Source organism: Chiloscyllium punctatum, chromosome 1 (genome assembly GCF_047496795.1).
Source record: "Chiloscyllium punctatum isolate Juve2018m chromosome 1, sChiPun1.3, whole genome shotgun sequence".
NCBI classification, from domain to species: Eukaryota; Metazoa; Chordata; class Chondrichthyes; order Orectolobiformes; family Hemiscylliidae; genus Chiloscyllium; species Chiloscyllium punctatum.
This window is the reverse complement of record NC_092739.1, coordinates 122,806,731-122,825,602: the sequence shown is the minus strand read 5'-3', so window position 1 is coordinate 122,825,602 and position 18,872 is coordinate 122,806,731. Positions and strand designations below refer to the sequence as shown.

The 18,872-nt window shown below is 38.3% G+C and overlaps 1 protein-coding gene across 8 annotated transcripts in view; it reads left to right on the top strand.

The window, feature by feature from the left end:
- Positions 1 to 18,414, top strand: part of rai14 (retinoic acid induced 14) — a 281,933-nt gene extending 263,519 nt beyond the window's left edge. For all 8 annotated transcript variants that reach the window (XM_072573347.1, XM_072573357.1, XM_072573348.1 and 5 more), the window contains 5 exons: positions 9 to 127; positions 3,461 to 5,053; positions 6,004 to 6,153; positions 11,261 to 11,326; positions 14,083 to 18,414. In XM_072573347.1, coding sequence (XP_072429448.1) covers positions 9 to 127; positions 3,461 to 5,053; positions 6,004 to 6,153; positions 11,261 to 11,326; positions 14,083 to 14,160 — 2,006 coding nt within the window. In that variant the 3' untranslated portion in view covers positions 14,161 to 18,414. The remainder of the gene's footprint in view (positions 1 to 8; positions 128 to 3,460; positions 5,054 to 6,003; positions 6,154 to 11,260; positions 11,327 to 14,082) is intronic.
- The last annotated feature ends 458 nt before the right edge of the window (positions 18,415 to 18,872 follow it).

Here is an 18,872-nt window from a genome sequence, read left to right as displayed (position 1 = left end):
CCTTTTAGGTAGTGGAAGCAAAACATCTGAAACCTCACTTGTTGAAGAACCAGACCAAATAATGGCATTGCAATCCCAAATTGCTTCTCTTGCGGTGCAAAATAAAGAGCTGTGGGGGATATTGCAGGTACTTTGGATAATCTATGATTCTTTACTAATTATTTATTAGCATTTGAATATCTTTACAGATCTGATATTGATATCTGTACCTTCAAATTATGATACATCATTGTCTAGTCTACTAGTAATTGTTATTGAGCTTGCCATTGAAATTTATGGTGAGAGAAATATTTCAGCGTAGAAATATTTACAAGTGCATCTTTCATAGTATTACGTATGAGCCGAGGATCAAGGATTGTATTCGATGCCGAGACAAAGAGTAAACAGCAGGGTAAAATCAGGGCAGAGAAGAAAGCAAGTCTGTGTAAAATGTCCGTTTTTACTCCCAAAGTAGTCAATTTGTTTCTCTTCATTAGTGCTATCTAAAATAAATCAGACTTTCACCAGGTTTCTTCAACAAAATAATTCAAAAATCATTGTATATTAAGCACAAATGTATTATTCAAACAGTGGCAAAATGGGTCATGAATGAAGTTAGTGTGCAGATTTAAACTTTATTCCCTTGGTTGCTAACGATCTGATTGGGCATAGTCAGCGTGGATTTCTAAATGAGGAAATCATGTTTGACAAACTGGTCAAAAGTGTTACGAACAAGATTGGTTAAGAAAAGTCAATGGACATAGTATACATAGATTTACAGATGGTTTTTGATCAAGTCCTTCACTGGAGAACTGTTTGAAAGATTAAAGCATAGTGGATGGCAGGTAATGTGCTGCATTAACTAAACAGAGAGTGGGTAACAGTGGGTGATTGGCAGGCTGTGATTTTTGGGGAAGCCTCAACGGTCACTACTTGAGCCCCAGCTGTTATTTGGAGGTGGGGACCAAAAGTAATATTTCCAATTTGCAGATGATACAAAGCTAAGTGGGAAGCAAGGTGTAAAACAGCTTCAGGAGGATTTGGACATGCTTAGTAAATAGGCAAGAACATGGACAAATGAAATATGATGTGGGAAAATGTGAGGTACAAGAAACTTGGTATAAGAACCAGATCCCTCAATCATTTCTTAAATGTTAAAAGGTTAGAAAGTACAAAAGGACCTAGTTGCCCTTTTTGATAAGTTATTGAAGGTTAACGTACAGGTGCAGCAAGCTGTTCGGAAGGCTACTAAATGCTCGCCTGTATTGCAGGGGATTTGAGTATTGTACTGAAGTTTTGCTTCAATTGTACAGGAGCTTGGTTAAAATACACATGAAGTATGGTGTGCAATGTAATTCTCATTGTGTCAGGGAAGATATTGTCTTAGTTGGTGTACAACCTCATCCGTTCTTCCCTTTGAACAATGTACAGCAGCATCTAAATGATGCACTGTAGTATCTCACCAAGGCTTCCTTGGCAACAACTTTCAAACCCACAAATCTATCACCAGTTGCAGCAAGTGCGTAGAAATACCACCATTCTTTCATTGTTGTCAGACCAAAATCCTAGAACTTTCATCCGAACAACAATGTGGGTGTCCCACATCTCAGCAGTTCAAGAAGGTGGCTCACTGTTGCCACCTATAGACCATATAGTGATGGCAATGTAAAAGTCAGAAATTGCTAGAAAAATTCAGCAGGTTTGGCAGCATCTATGGAGAAAAAGCAGAATTAATGTTTTGGATCTAATGACTCCTTCTTCAGAACAGCCCAAACATTAACTCGACTTACTCTGTACAGATGCTGCTCAGTTTTTCCAGCAATTTTTTATTTTGTTTGATTTTCAAGATCCCCAGTTCTTTGGGTTTTTTTTCTGATGTGAATGAATGCTTGCCTAGCCGGTAAAACTCATATCCTGTGAACAAAAGAAAGAACATACCCCAATCATTTTTTAAATGTTTATGTTCACATTGTTTGTTTTTCTTCTTAATTTAATCTTAATCATTAGTTTCCTGAAAATATAAAGTTAAAAAATTGTGCTTTTTTTAACATCTTGGATTGCAGTTTGTGAATTGGAGGGGGGAGGGGGGGAGGTGGGGTGGTGGCGGTGCACAGGGCTAATGCTTTGTGACATGAATTCAATTTTCACCATGACTGCTGGTGTATTTATGTTTTATTAATAAAACCCGATGTTGGTGATGGTAACCATGAGACAACCATCATTAATTATCCTAAACCCATTTGTGTCACTAATGGCTTTTAGTGAAATAAGTTTGCAATCCTTGCCTAGTCTGATCTACATGTGACCCAATCCACAGCAGTGTGATTGGCTCTTAACTGCCTTAGCAAGTTGCTCGCTTAAAGAATAGCTTATGAAGAAAGGCTTATGCCCGAAACGTCAATTCTCTGCTCCTTGGATGCTGCCTGACCTGCTGCGCTTTTCCAGCAACACATTTTTCAGCTCTGATCTCCAGCATCTGCAGTCCTCACTTTCTCCTAATTAAACAAATGCTGGCCTTTCCGATAATTCCCACATCTCATGAAAGAACTTTTTTTTAAATAATCATGTTTGGCGACTTTGTAGTTTGCTGGCAACATAGGAGCACAGAAAATATGAACTGAAGTAAGTCAGTTTGTACTTATTAGCAAATGGATAGCACAGTGACTCATGGTTATCACTGCTGCCTCACAGCACCAGGGACCAGAGTTCAATTTCAGCCTTGGTTTATGGAGAGTTTCCATGTTCTCTCTGGGTCTGCATGGGTTTCCTCCATGCGTTCCAGTTTTCTCCCACAGTCCAAAGATGTGCAGGTTAGGTGGATTAGCCATGCTTTCCCCATAGTATCCAGGGATGTGCAGGCTAGGAGGATTAGCCAGGGGAAATGCAGAGTTACAGGGATTGGGTAGGGGGATGGTTCTGGGTAGGATGGTCTTCAGAGGGTTGGTGTGAACTTAATGGGCCGAATGGCCTGGGGGGTGGGGCGGGGTTCTGAGATTCAAGTCTGCTTCATGATTCAATAAGGTTGTGACAAACTGATTGTGGTCTTAACTCCACCTTCATATCTGGCCCCATTATCCTGGATGCCTTGGTCCAGTGAAGATTTATCCAATTCAGCCTCGGATAAGTTGCTACCCAGCCACGACTGTTTTCTGGAGAAGAGAATTTCACCAAGTAATGACCCTCTAGAGTTTAAAAAACAATCCCTAATTTCGGTCTTAAAGTGTTCTAGCTGCCAAATGATCCCCATGACTTGGTGGCAAATTTCATGATGACATCAGGGAACTTAGAAATTTGTGGACAGTATTCTTTATGGTCAGATTGCTTGCTATAAATTGCAGTGTCCTTCATGTGTAATTAAGACAAATTGTCCCTGATGCTGTAGCTTGGCAAAACAAGATTTGTCAAAGATATTTTTGTGAAAATGTTCACTCTTTTAAACTGGTATATTTCTGTTTAATTTTGAATTTGATTTCATTTACAGGGAAAGCATTCACAGGACATTGTAACGAGCACATTACCACGGGATGAGCAATCAAGACAAAATCTAGAAGCATCGTTTGATTTAAATTTTAATTCAGAAGATTCCCAAAGTACCCTTAAAGCTGATTATATCCAGCTAAAGGAACTGTATAAAAATGCAGAAGCTGAAATTACAAACCTCCGAGCTGAGATGTTTTCAAATCTGTCAAATAGTTCACTCCAAACAGAAACTTTTGAAGAGAGGAACAGTAATACAGGGGAAAAGGATGTATCTGACCAAGAAACTCAACATGCATTAGCAATGGGCTTGTTAACTGAACTGTCTGAGGAAAATAATCAGACGTCAGGAGAAATTAATGAGAATGGTTATTGTCTTGAAGAGAAGCTTCGAGAAACACAAAGCAAATATGATGAGGCACTGAAAGAACTTTCCAGTCTGCGAGCACAGGTACAACAGGATTCATGCTGCAAGGAAGAACATATACCTTTACCAAATTTGGAAGAGCTGACTCAGACCTATGAGGATGAGATCGAAGAACTAAAGCAAAGACTTAAAAGAGCTTTGGAAGATGAAGACAAGGCCAGTAGCAACCTCAGAGAAATGGAAGAATTGCTGGAAATAAAAGATAAAATCTTGGCCAAATGTATGTCTGTGGACGAGTGTGAGGAATTAAAAAACTCTCAAAGCTTACTTCTGGAGAATATCAATCAAGAGAAGGCTCTCTTAATTGAGAAGTATGAGGAAGCACAAGAAGAAATTAAAAAGCTGGAAGAAAAGCTGAACGATCAGACCTTGTCTGAAAGAGACAACTATTTGCAAGAGATGGTGACAGCATTGAACAGAACAGTGGATGAGCTGAATACTCAAGTAACTGAAATCACACAGCAATACAATGAAGCAAAATGTGAGTTAAAACAACTGAAGAATAAAAAGACTGAAGTGGCATCTAAGCATATTAATTCAAACTATATCCACAAAGAACAACATGAACAACTAGTACAAGTTTTGAATGATTCTGTAGATGAATTAAAGGAAAAGCTATCAGAGATGGAGATGAAAGTTAAGGAAGCTGAGCAGGACAATACAATGTTGCAGAGGGAGCTTGAGCATCAAAACCAGACTTCTGTACCTCTCTCTGAACATAACCAAATTAAAATGACTCTTGAAAATACAATAAAAACTCTTAATGGAAAAATGTGCCAGATGGAGCAAGAGCTTGAGCAGAAAGAAATAGAGCTGAATATCTTGCAAGGAAGTCTGGCAACAAAAACAGCTGCTGTTCAAGAGGCGATGGTTCCAAAATCAGAGCATGAGAAGTTGAAAGTCTCACTCGAGGCTGATTCCAATCGATTAAATGCTAAAATAAATGATCTACTGAAAGAACAAGAAAAGGCATCAGCTGAAGTTGCCCAAGCTCGGAAAGACCACCTGCTAGCAAAGAGTGAGCACGATGCAGCTCAAGCTCAGCTTGGGGCCAAGGAACAAGAAATCAAAAGGCTTCGTGTTAGAAGCCATGACATGCAGCAAACAGTTGAAGAATTGCAAAAGCAGATTAAAGAGTCCTTGAAGCTGGAAGAAGATAAAGACAAGAAGGTAAGACTTGAAGTCCAGTTTTGCTGTTCACTTGTATTTTGGATTCTGTGGATTTTTTAGTTGGAATATTTGATAGATATTTGTCACGGACGAATCACTTTCTGGTAAGCCTCAATTCTGTTATGGGGTGCATTCCCCTGCCCTCAACACCGAACTCCAATGACTGCCTTATCCATCAACATCACAGTAAAGATCTCCATATTATATAAATAATTGACAATAATTAAACAAAACGATTGTGACCTCTTCGATGAAATTATTTTAAACAATCTTAGGAAGCCATTCATTGGAATATATTTGATGTAATGTTTCAATTCTGCTGTTATTGAATTTTATTGAAATTTAGAAACCCTTATCCAAATGTAAGAAGGCTTCATTTTCCTGTAATTTGGTTCTCAGCAAAATATTTTGAGTCCATTTATTATATAAGGCTGTTCTTCTCAACATCAATATAAGAAGCTGGTAAGAACAATATTGGAATCTAATCCTGCCACTCTCGCACTGCCAATTCAGCTACTCCTTGGAACACCCATGCAGCAGCAGTTCATTCCAAATTAGGGTTTTATTTGTGTTGCAGGAGTCTGATTCAGAAACACTTGATAGTTTAAGCAGCATCTGTGGAGAAGGTCAAATATTCTAAGCATTGTTGAATGACTGAGAGTTTCAAGCCAGATTCTGTTTTTATTTCCAGCATGACCTTTGAGGTGTATTATTACACAAAACGTTTCTCAATCCTACTGAATTCAAATTGAATTGTGGAACCAGCTTAAGTGCTAGCATTTCTATTACTTTTTCCCGGCAGTTATTGCTTCTCTTTTCAAATGTATTTTCTAGAGAAGCCCTGTTTTAAAAACAATACGAATAGGAACATCATACCAAATTCTGGTCCTTGCAAAACAAATCTACTGTCTCACACCAATTGAGCATATCGTATTTTGGTGTTTACACAGAACAGCGAATTGTCCAAGGAAGTGAGCAAACTGAAAGAGGCACTCAACAGCCTTTCTCAAATTTCTTTTACTGCAAGCACTCTCAAAAGGCAAAACCAACAGCTTGAGACACTTCAGCAGCAAGTGAAGAATTTACAACACCAGTTATCTGTAAGTATCTGTGAAGCTGTGCTGACTCTGCTTGATTATATTATGTATTTTATTACACTCTGCTATTACATCCTTTAGTCTAGATTAGAGTGGTGCTGGAAAAACACAGCAGGTTCGGCAGCATCCGAGAAGCAGGAAAATCGATGTTTCAGGCAAAAGCCCTTCATCAGGAATAGATGTTTTCTGGTTTCCTGTATCTGCAATCCTTGTTTTTACCGAATACATCCTTTATAATAGATTCTAATATATTCCCAATAACAAATGCAAAACTAACTGGTCTATAGTTACCAGTTTTTTTTTTCATCACAAAGAATAAAGAGAACAAAGAACAGTTACAGCATACAAACAGGCCCTTCAGCCCATCAAGATTGGAAAGGTAATAGAAAAGATTACAAGGATCTTATGGAGACCGGAGGAGAATTTTAAGGGAAGGCTGGATAGTGTTGGAATTTTTTCACTGGAGCGTAGGAGAGGTGACCTTATGGAGGTTTACAAAATCATGAGGGGCATAGATGAGGTGAATAGCAAAGGTCTTTTCCCTGAGGTGGGAGAGTTCAAAACTGGCGAGCATGATTTTAAGGTGAGAGGTGAAAGAATGAAAAGGGAGCTGAGGGGCATCTTTTCACACAGGATTGTTTGTATGTGGAATGAACTGCCAGTTGAAGTGGTAGATGCAGCTGCAGTTAGAACATTTAAAAGACATTTAGACATGTACGTGAGTAGGAAATGTTTAGAAGAATAAGGGTTAAATGGAGGCAATTCGGACGAGTTTAGTTTGGGAAACTTGGTCTTGTATGACTCTATGCTGAAAAATGTGTTGCTGGAAAAGTGCAGCAGGTCAGGTAGCATCCAAAGAGCAGGAGAATCGACGTTTCGGGCATAAGCCTTGTATGACTCTATGACATGATGCCTTTCTGAACTAAAAAATACTTTTGCCTCTATGTGGTCTGTATCCTTCGATTCCTGCCTATTCATGTACCTATCAAGCTTCCTCTTAAATGTTGCTATTATATCTGCTTCCCAAGTCAACGGCCTCTGGTCAAAAAAAACTTACCTCTCACGTCTCTTAAACTTTTCCCCCTTTTACCTTAAACCTTAGTACTTGGCATATCTGCCCTGGGAAAAAGATTCTGACTATCTATTCTATCCGTGCTTCTCATAATTTTGTAAGCTTCTATCAGGTCACCCCTCATCCCTTGATGTTTAGTGAGAACACACCATGTTTGTCCAATCTCTCTTTTTATCTAATACACTTCAAACTAGGCAACATCCTGGTAAATGATTTCTGTACCCTTGTCAAAGCCTCCACATCCTTCTGGCAGTGTGGTGACCAGAACTGTCCAAAACATTCCAAATGTGGCTGAACTAAAAGTATATACAGTTGCAACATGATTTGCGAATTTTTATACTCTGTCCCGAATGATGAAGGCAAGCATGCCATATGCTCCCTTGACCACCTTATCCACTTGAGCTGCCACTTCAGGGAACTATAGACCTGCGTGCCTAGATCCCTCTATATTGGTGTTACTAAAAGCCATCACTGTTTACTTGCCTCCTGCACTAGATGTCCTAAAATGCATTACATCACATTTGTCTGGATTAAACATCATCTGCCATTTCTGCACCCAAATCTCCAGCCTATCTATATCCTGCTGTATCCTCAAGTAATGCTCCTCACCATCCCCCAATCTTTGCGTCATCTGCAAATTTGCCAATTTCTTCCCCAAATCTTATATTTTTATAGATATTGCAAACAACACGAGTCCCAGCACTGATCCCCGCAGAACACCACTACTCACAGATCTTCAATCTGAAAAACACTTTTCCATTGCTTCCCCTGTCTTCTATGACTAAGCCAGTTCTGTATCCATCTTACCAACTCATTGGATCCCATGTGGCTTCACCTTTTGAATCAGTCTGCCATGAGGGGTCTTGTCAAAGGCCTTGCTAAAGTCCATACACAACACCTACCATTCTGCCCACATCAATCATCTTTGTCACTTCCTCGAAAAACTCAGTCAAGTTTGTGAGATGTGACCTACCCTGTACAAATCTATGTTGTCTATCATTAAAATGTTTGTATGTTTCCAAATGTGAAGAAATCCTATCCCTAAGAATCTTCTCCAATAACTTACCCGAGCCTATACTTTCCTGGATTATCACTGTTGCCTTTCTTAAAGGAACAATGTTGGCTATTCTTCAGTCCTCTGGGACCCCTCGTTTGATAAGAGAGAGTACAAAAATTTCATACAAGCCCCCAACAATTTCCTCACCTGCCTCCCTCAGTATTCTGGGACAGATCTGAACAGGTCCTGGGGGCTTGTCTAAATGCTTTCCACAACACCATAACCTTTTTATATTGAGTTGCCCTAGAAGATCAACATACCCCTTCCAAGTCTCAGCATTCACAATGTTATTTGTTTTTGAAAGATTTGTTAAGGACCTCACTAAAGTCGGTGGAGTAGTGGATAGTTTGGAAGAATGTTACAGGTTGCAGGGGGACTTGCATAACCTGCAGAATTGGGATGAGAAGTGGCAAATGGAGTTCAATGCAGCTAAATGTGAGGTGATGCACTTTGGGAAGAATAACAGGAAAGCAGAGTACTGGGTCAATGGAAAGATTTTTGGTAGTGTGGATGTGCAGAGGGATCTTGAAGTCCATGTACACAGATCCCTAAAAGTTGCCACCCAGGTTGATAGTGCTGTTGAGAAGGCATACGGTGTGTTAGGTTTCATTAATAGAGGGATTGAGTTCTGGAGCTGCAAGATCATGCTGCAACTATACAAAATGCTAGTGTGGCCACACTTGGAATATTGTGTACAGTTCTGGTCGCCATATTTCAGGAAGTTGCCTGGAAAAATGTTCAGTGGAGATTTACCAGGATGTTGCCTGGTCTGGAGGGAAGGTCTTATGAGGAAAGGCAGAGAGACTTGAGTCTGTTCTCATTGCAAAAAAGAAGTATAAGAGGGGATTTGAGACATACAAGAAGATCAGAGGATTAGATAGCATAGACAGTGAAAGTCTTTTTCCTAGGATGATTTCATCAGCTTGTATCGGGGGCATAACTACAAATTGAGGGGTGATAGATTTAAGACAGATGTCAGAGGCGGGTTCTTTACTCAGAAGGTGATAAGGTCATGGAATGCCCTACCTGCCAATGTAGTTAACTCAGCCACATTAGGGAAATTTAAACAATTCTTGGATAAGCACATCGATGATTTTGGGATAGTGTAGGGGGGATGAGCTGAGAATAGTTCACAGGTCGGCGCAACATCGAGGGCCGAAGGGCCTGTTGTGCACTGTATTGTTCTATGTTCTTACCCACTTCCTTCAGCTCCATCCATAAGTTCCCTCCTTTGTCCTTGAGCGGACCTACTTTTTCTCCAGTTACGCCTCTTGCTCCTTTTATATGTATAAAATGCTTTGGGATTTTCCTTCATCCTGTTTGCCTTAATTCTATAAGAAAATTTTACCAAGACACCTCAGTCCACTGTGAGGGCGGCCTGTACATGCTTATACCAAAATGGCCCAAGTGTGCTCTCTCAAAATGTCCAATGAAAACCAAGTGAAGCTAACTAGCCTGCTCACACAGTGGAACATAATGGTACCTTTGAACAGCACTACTCCAAGGTCAGGAAGAAGGCTTTGTGAAAAACCATCAGAGTGTTTTGATAAGAGGATACCTGAAAGACAGATAAGTGTCTGATTCCAGTCCCATTAGTGTAAGGGTGATTGTCCCAGTAAATGAATAACACCAGGTTTGAGTCCCAACCCATGAACCAGCCAGATCGACTCCCTGAATCAACTGCAAAGACAACAGCTAAAGTTATTTTGTAGTAACTTCTTGTTTCTTTGAAATTACTTGCAACATAAAGAAAGCAACATTCTAGTTAAAGGTTCTTCAGATGATCGCAAAAGTAGTTTTCAATATAATGAATGGATATGTATAACCAATGTATCATGGAAACATTATGGGAATAAAACTGTTAAACATAAATGTGAAAGTTAATTAGCGTCTGGAAATGCTTTCTCTTATCCCTAAAAAAAACGCCCAGTACAAAATAGATTGTTCACAGCCCATTAATTACAAAGTGCTAACAGTAGAAGTAGCTGTGTAATTTTACACTTTCACAGAAATCAACATTGCAAATCTTTTAGAAAGTAGTTAAAATGAACTGTCTTTTGGATTTTTACAGATATTATTTACAGAATTTAAAGTGTCTTTAGAGATAAGAAAGCATAAGGCAGATTCAAAGGAGTATAGCCAGTAACTTTGGAATGTGTATGAATAGGATGCATAGGAAGATCCCAAAGCCTCGAGGTTATAGTGTCTGATAAACACCATAAGATCATGGGAACCCGGGGCTGTCCATAGGAATGCCCATCATTGGCTCTGATTGCTTATATGAAGTAAGAGGGAAGGACATCATGACCATATTGTATGTGATTATTATAACACAAGACGTATAAGAATGCTGTATTTTACTTTAAAAGTGAGAGTGTGCCGTTGATCTTTCTCCGATTAGAGTCAGAGATTAAGCAAATAATCGTGATTGAAAGTCAAGGCCAGATTCAGGGAGGATCCTTTGGCCCTCTCCCTGCATTCACCAGTTTCTACTTTAATAAAAGCCTGCCACTTGCCCAAATCCTGCCTGCCTCCTGAATCTTTGTCCCTATTCAGGAGATACGGTCCTACATCCACCAGTTGAACAAGACTTAATAGTAAATCAGATAAAACAATATAATAGGTGATCCAGTGCGTGGTTGAATTGGTAGATTTTAAAGAATGACTTATAGGAGAAGCAGCCATGAGATGATAAGATATCGGGTGGGAATTCCAGACTTTAGGACCAGGCAGTTGAAAGCACAGCAATTGAGTGTTTAAAATTGGTGGAGTGCTGAGATCTCATAAGATTGTAGTGCTGAAGGAGGTTAGACGACTGGATTTTTTTAAAAATGAGAAATTTAAATATAGTCAAAATTAGTAGATAAATCATCTTTTAAGTGAAAGTCCTAAATGAAGTTATTTTCAGACACCAATCAATTATTGTTTTCCAAATAAGTAATACAACTAATCTCATTGAATATTATTTTTAAAAATTACAGGATGCAAATCAACGACATCATGAGGTAGTATCTGTGTATAGAATGCATCTTCTGTATGCAGTTCAGGTAGGTTTCTGTAATTATTGATTGTATATGCACAACACAGTTTAGGTAATTTCTGATTTGAGAGCTTTCTTTATTTCTTAAAAATTCCTACACTTTATTTGTGAACTTAAAATGAAAAGATGCCTTGGTTTCTGTTTTAGATACTTCCTTTTGCAAAATATTCAATGTTCGAAAATAGTTAATGAAAAGAAAACATAGACCTTTTGTTTACTCTGGTGATAATTTTAAAATAATTATGATCTCTCCCTTTCAAACCAAAATATACATTTCACTGCACATTTTGAAATTCATTCACAAGTTTAGCCTTCAGAGAATCTCACTGGATTTTCTCTACTCTTGAGAAATACTGCCAAAAGATGTGCACCTTTGTAACTGAATTATAAAATCTTAATCTGTTTTATCTACTTCATCTCCCTTGAGTACTCAAGATGATGCCACACTCTAACCGGTGGATAAATGCTGCTATGCACAAAACTGTCATAAGCTTATTCATTTTTGTACTTGTAAACTTCTATTTATAAAACCTAAAACATTGCTGCCATTTTTATACCAATAATGATCTGTACTTATACTTGAAAGGAATTCACCATTTATATCCTGGATTTAAAACAAAAAAGGAGTAATTCTAGGGATATTGGGGTTACTGACTAGGCCAGCATTATTATGAATCTATCATTCCACTGGAGAAGGTGGTGGTGAGTTTCCTTCTTAAGCCACTGCAATCCTTGGAGTGTAGGGACAACCATGATGCAATTAGGAAGAAAGTTCCATGACCATTTATATTGAAGGAATGGTGAAATATTTCCAAGTTAAGATGGTGTTGGGCTTGGAGTAGACTTTTCAGGTGGTTGTGTTCTCATGCATCTGCTACCCTAGTCCTTCTGGCTGTTAGCGGTCAAAGGTTTGGGCAATGCTGTGTAAGTTTTGTGAGACGTCTTAATCAACAAACATTTCAGCATTGTTCCAGAAGTTATTGTACCAATTCACTCTTAGTTCTCCAATGCAATACCTGATATTTCTTTACATCACATTCTACCTGTGAGTTGTCTGTCCAACAAAGTAACTTACCCATGTCCTCCTCATTGCTTTTTTAAATCAATCCTTGCTGTTTGCCCAATGTTTAACTTACATGAAATCGGCAAATGCTGATATTATATTCCCTACATTTGAAAAGAAGACTCAACACTGATCTCTGACGTATAGCACTTCTAATCTGTTTAATCATGCCTGAGGGTCCTGGACTCTCCTGCTAGTACAAACATCTTCTCCACAGCCACTCTATCCAGGCCTCTCAGTATCCTCTAAGTTTCGATCAGATTCTCCCCAAGTACAGAACCAGAATCCTCAACTGCTCCATATATATGACGAGCCCTTATCATATTCCTGGGATCATCCTTGTAAAGGGGATATTATCGCTCAGCTGTTAATTCAGAGACCTAGGTATGTTCTCGTGAGCCAGGTTTGAATATCGCTTTGGCAGATGGTGGGATTTGAATTCAATGAATTTTGAAATGAAGAGTTTAGTGATGACCATGAATCCATTATAATTTGTTAGAAAAAACCATTTGATTCACCAGTGCCCTCTGGGGAAGGAAACAGCCATCCTTATCAAGTCAGGCCTTAGCAAGTCAACCACAGCAGTCTGGTTGACTCTGCTGTCTGGGCAACTAGAGTTGGGCAATAAATGCTGGCCTCTCCAGGGATGCTATCATCCCGTGAATGAATAAATAAAACAAACCTCCCCTGGACCACCTCCATAGCCAGCACATTTTATGTTTTAGATACAGAGCCAAAAGCTGTGCACAATATTCTCAATGTGGTCTGATCAGATCCTTATACAGACTCAGCAGTACATTTCTGCTCTTGTTTTCAAGCCCTCCTGAAGTGAATGCTGACAGTGCATTTACTTTCCTAACTGCCAACTGAACCTGCAATGTTAACCTTAAGAGAATTCTGAACTAGGATTCCCAAGGCCTTTTGTACTTCAGATTTATAAAGCCTTTCCCTGTAAAGAAAATAATCAATGTCTCTATTTTGCCGACAAAAGTGCATATCCTCACACTTTCCCATATTGTATTCCACCTGCCACTTCTCTGCCCACTTTCCTAGTCTGTACAAATTCTTCTGCAGCCTCCCCACTTCCTCAATTCTACCTGTCCCTCCACCTATCTTTGTATTATCTGCAAACTTAGCAACAATGCCCTCAGATAATTTGTTCAGGCTCTTCAAATATAACATGAAATGTTGTGGTCCCAGAACTGAACCCTGCAAAACTCCACTAGTCACAAGCTGCCATCCTGAAAAGGACACTTTACCTCTATTCTCTGCCTTCTGCCAGTCAGCCAATCCTCTATCCATGCCAGGGACTTGCCCCAAACATCATGGGCTCTTATTTAGCAGCCTCCTATGAGCACCTTGTCAAATATCTTTTGGAAATCCAAATATGACATGTCCCCTGGCACAGCAGCAGTTTCCTTCATTTTGAAAATTAAGAGATTTGATCGAGATGTTCAAAATTAAATCTACATTTAAAAGAGCAGATGCGAAGTAACCACTTGCTCTAGTCAGATGAAGCTTGCCTATTGTGCACACTGAACCAGAAGTTATCCTGAAATTGATATTCTTGCAGTATTGCAGTCCTCTTCTTATACCTGAATCTTTGAACTTCCTTTGCAGGAACTCTGTTGTTCTTATATTTAGGATCAAAAGTTGTATAATTTAGTTCTTGAATTTACATTTTGTAAATATATTTCCAGGGTCAAATGGATGAAGATGTTCAGAAGGCTCTGAAACAGATTTTGACAATGTGCAAATCTCAGCCACAGATGAAGTAATTTATATGTGTATACATAAAACATTACCTGGCCAACGTTTGTCTAATGTTCAAATGCCCCTGCTGTTAAGATGAATGAGTATGGGATAATTGACTATTAAAGCTGCAGAAAAATGTTTATAGGAGCTTTCATTGTTCTACCTACTAACTGTATGTACATTATATTAAAATGTGTAATCAGTTTGTATGTACCAAAATTCCAATAGCAACGATTCATTGGAACAAGCTTGTTTGTAGAGTTATTAACATATTTGCTCAAAATTTAGTTTGTTAATCATGCCGTTGGAACAGCAAGCTCATGATATCTGTGGTTAGAGTTATGGCATGAATCACCAGAAACATAAACATCCAACGTGAGACATTTAATACAATTGTACAATAAATGAATGACTATTATGGGTACACAGAAAACACTGAATGTGCTGGAGAAGCTAACACCATTTGGTCATCCTAAAGTTGATCTTCAGATGTCTAAACCTTTGCAGTTTTGGTACTCCTTGGGGGGAGCAGTGTAAACTATGGAAATCTGTGGAAATTAAGCTGAAAAGTTTTGGGTTCGAATACTGAGAGGCTAAACAAGAGAAAAGTGCAAAGTACAAATGGAAAGTGAACATTTCTGCTGGATTAATAACATTTTGTACATGACCTTTTGATTATTGCTGAAAGTCCTTAATTTGGATTATTTCTGCTCCTGGTATATTTGTTTGTGGAAACTTGCCATTCCTTTCTGCATACTTGCCCTCTTTTGCACCACAATATGGTCCTAATCTCAATTATGAATGTAAGTGCTACATGTTCATTCAATAGTTTTACCATCACTGCCCTACTTCTATCATCTCAACACGATGTACAGAATTTCTTATATTCTATTACAGGTTTTGTTTTAAACCCTATGCGCAGGATCATTCCCTGCAGCATTTGACACTTAGCAGAGCATTAACTGGTTGGAAGTGGCCTTTTCATGTCTCACTGACAGAATTCCCTCAGAGTGCTGTCAGCCAGAAGTCTCACCAGTGCCCAGGGAATGATGGCTAGAACCAGTCTCCCCATTCAGTGTGCTAGAGCCCCAGATGAGTCAACTCATGAAGAGGGGAAAGGCAGAACCAGAGGATGGGGGAGAGGGTCTTGAGGATCTTGCTTTGAAGGCCAGGCACAGAGAGAACACCTGCAGGACAAGGACACTGGACTTTGAAAGGAGGCCAGAAATGGACATGGCAAAATCTCACCCCTCTTGTCCTGAGCAGGATAATCTGTTGTACATCTCTCACTTTGTCAAAGCCCTCCCATTAGCCTCAAAATTGTAACTGGAGTGGGCAACTCTAATTTAAGGTGCAAACTGGGTCAAGTGGTGTGTGCCCCATCTTAGGTCTCATCTGCATCCCATAAAATGTTAGTCAGGCCAAGGTTTAACGGGGAGAAAACATACCTGGGAATTTTTTATAGACCTCCCTACCAACTAATTCCATTAACAGGGGTCCACAAGATTCTGCATATATGAATTTGGTTGATATAAATGCAAAATTTACCTGTACTAGGTTTGCAATTAAGATATGTTGCACCATTAGAAACAATATACTTTACTGATGCTTCTCATTCTCCATGAGCTAGGAGCATTAGTTTACTCATAAGGCTTAAGACAAAATAGCTGGTGAGTTGAACTTCTTTCAAATACCATTGTATGCAGTGTACAGCATAATTTCGATATACAAAGCTGCAGCTACCTAATGGTTCTCATGCCATTTGTGTCAAAAGTTATAAATTAAACAGCCAACGGTGAATTTTTTTTTACTTATTGTCACAACCTCCTTTATATCAAAACTTCTACAGCTAACAAGCTAGTTATAAAGTAAAAGTGTTGCACATTTGTTTTGCAAGTTCATAATGTTTATAGATCGGAATAAAAACCTTTGAATAACCTAAAGCAGATATATACAGCTATATGTTGCCACATCCGTATTTTTTATCTATTCATTAAAGTTTCACAACTTGACATTTAGTGAAAAATTAAATTCACTGATTTAAAAACCAGCTTGAACTTTGCATTCAAAGATCAATGTAATGAACAATATTCAACAAAATAAATTTAAGTAGTGCACGGTTTACATCTTAAGTAGAAAGTCACTTGACCTTTTAAGACTGATATTATAATTCCTTCTCCAGATCAAATTACATATACATCTAACTAGAATTAAAAATATGTAAATATTTAAATATTGGAAGGTCCATTTCCTTGTATACAGTTAAAATTAGTTGAGAAAACATAGAATAATAGTGTTTCAGTGTAAACGAGAGAAAGGAGCTATGTCTTGTTTATAGTGCCTTTTTTGGAGGTGTTGGGTGTGGGAGTGTAGTATTCCCTATTATGAATAAAAAGTTGAATGCAAGCTATCTTGTAATATGTATCTATTTTGTAACAACAGTTTGCAGTTGAAGCTGTGCATCAACCGAAGCAGTATTATTTCTTGATGTTCAGGTAATGTTTATATTCTAAAAAACCAAATTAAAGCTCAGAATAATAAAGGATTCATAGAGATCACAGATTTATATTGTATGCTTCCCCAGTGGAATTGTTGTTAACATACATTATTTCAAGCTATTTACCAGTTATCAGTTATCAAAAGTATCTACACTGTATTGAAGGATAATTTAAACATTTTTTTAGATGCAGTGTAGGAATCTTTGTTCCACCAATTATTTGATAATGGATATTTTTAATGTAGGTCCCAATCATTTAATTAGTAAACTACTTTATTTTCTGTTTGGTTTAAATCAACACAAGACAGTCATTCTTCATCATTTCTTATAATATCGTGCATAACACAAAATAAAAATTAAAACACAAAATTTAGGTTTTTTGCTGTTTGCTTTAGCTGATCAATTATTTTTGGAATGTAACTGACTCCGGCAGTTTAGTATTAGTTTGTGTGCAATTAATTAACATGAACCATTGCAGCAGCAATATTCTTGTTCTGATCATGTTATGCAGGGATGTTTCTCTATAGAACGTGAAATTGCGTACAAACATTTGTAGCTAGGGGAAACTATATCTGGAAAATTGGTAATTAAAGGTAAAATTATACTTTTTGCATTCACAATGTTGATACAACTGGAGAATGCATGTTCTCCATCATCTTCGATGTAGCTAGTTATTGCTAAAAAGATATTTAATATCAAAAGATGAATCCAGTCTGGATCTCTGCAGTCTCCATATGTTAAAGTTGCTTCAGCATCTCACTGGATAGCAAAGTAACCAGGCATTTGTTTCTTTATTCCACCTCTTCTCTTCCATGGGCAGCTCAAACCAATTATACAATCCTAGCTGAGTTCTGCCATCTGAGGACTGATCAGTGTTGAAACTAAAGAGCCTTTCTGAGCCGTATGGCAGATACACATTTTGTCATGCTTAGAGAACCAAGCCATTGGACATCCTAAAATGGTTCCATCTCTTGAAAATAAAGTATCCAATAGTAGTTAAATTGTAAATGCACACAATTTGTTTCTTGTATTAGAATATTTGGGTAGAAACTTACACAAAATGCAAGGATTCTTTCTAAAAACATGGAAGGTCTAAATGATTTTGTAGTCACGCGTGTATTTGTTTTCACTCTTTAGTCATTCAAATGTTACTCAAGATTGTTTGGAGTTCTGTTTATCAGGCTTAGCTAGGATTAGACCACATTGGCTAATGTATGATCATTTACATTCTCAGGGTTTCTTTGTCTGGAAGATATTTACCACAGGAATATCCACAAATAGTGACAGTTTAAAGGTAGTTAGGGATGTGCAAAACATGCTGGCCTTGACAACAGTGTCAAAATCCATAATGAGCAAAGAAAAAAGATGAGCTTCGACACAGTTCTTGTGTCAAATGGCTTACAAAATATTCCAATACTACCTTATTACGTGAAATGATTGATAGAAGTTAGAATATGTAGATAGCCATGACAATGCCTGTTTTCCAACCAACCTCTTCATCCACAACTTCCCAAATGAGACTTGCTGAATTGTGGTAAGTTGCACTGAGAAAAGGTTAGACAATTGGGGTTGTTGTTGAACATAGGAGTCTTCTATTTCATAATATTTTACAAGCTCAATTATACTATTGGCAATACAAAGGCAATTAGCCACACAATTGAAAACATATTTATTGCAGCTGCCGACATTACAGTTTAAATAAAATTAATATTGTTTAAATCCTTGTATTGCATTGATTTCAATGTATTTTCTGGATAATAAATGTTTTCGTTAGTGAAGACTTCCTGTGCCCTTGAGTCATAATGTTTATGATACCAGAGCATAATTGAGATATTCTCAATATTTTATAATGTTAATTATGTAATGCTACTCTGTTTTTATTGTTGCTTATGTAATGCTAACTAAGTAGACAGGTACATGAGAATGACATAAATTTCTTCCTGGTTAGAGGGAAATGGCTTATCAGAGCGGTATGGCAGCTCAGTGGTTAGCACTATTGCCTCACAGTAGTAGGGTCCCAGGTTCAATTCCAGCCTCAGACGACTGTCTGTGTGGAGTTTGCACGTTCTTCCCATGTCTGCGTGGGTTTCGTCCGGGTGCTCCGGTTTCCTTCCACGGTCCAAAGATGTGCAGGGCAGGTGAATTGGCCATGCTAAATTGCCCATAGTGTTAGGTGCCTAGTCAGAGGGAAACAGGTCTGGGTGGGTTACTCTTTGGAGGGTCGGTGTGGACTTGTTG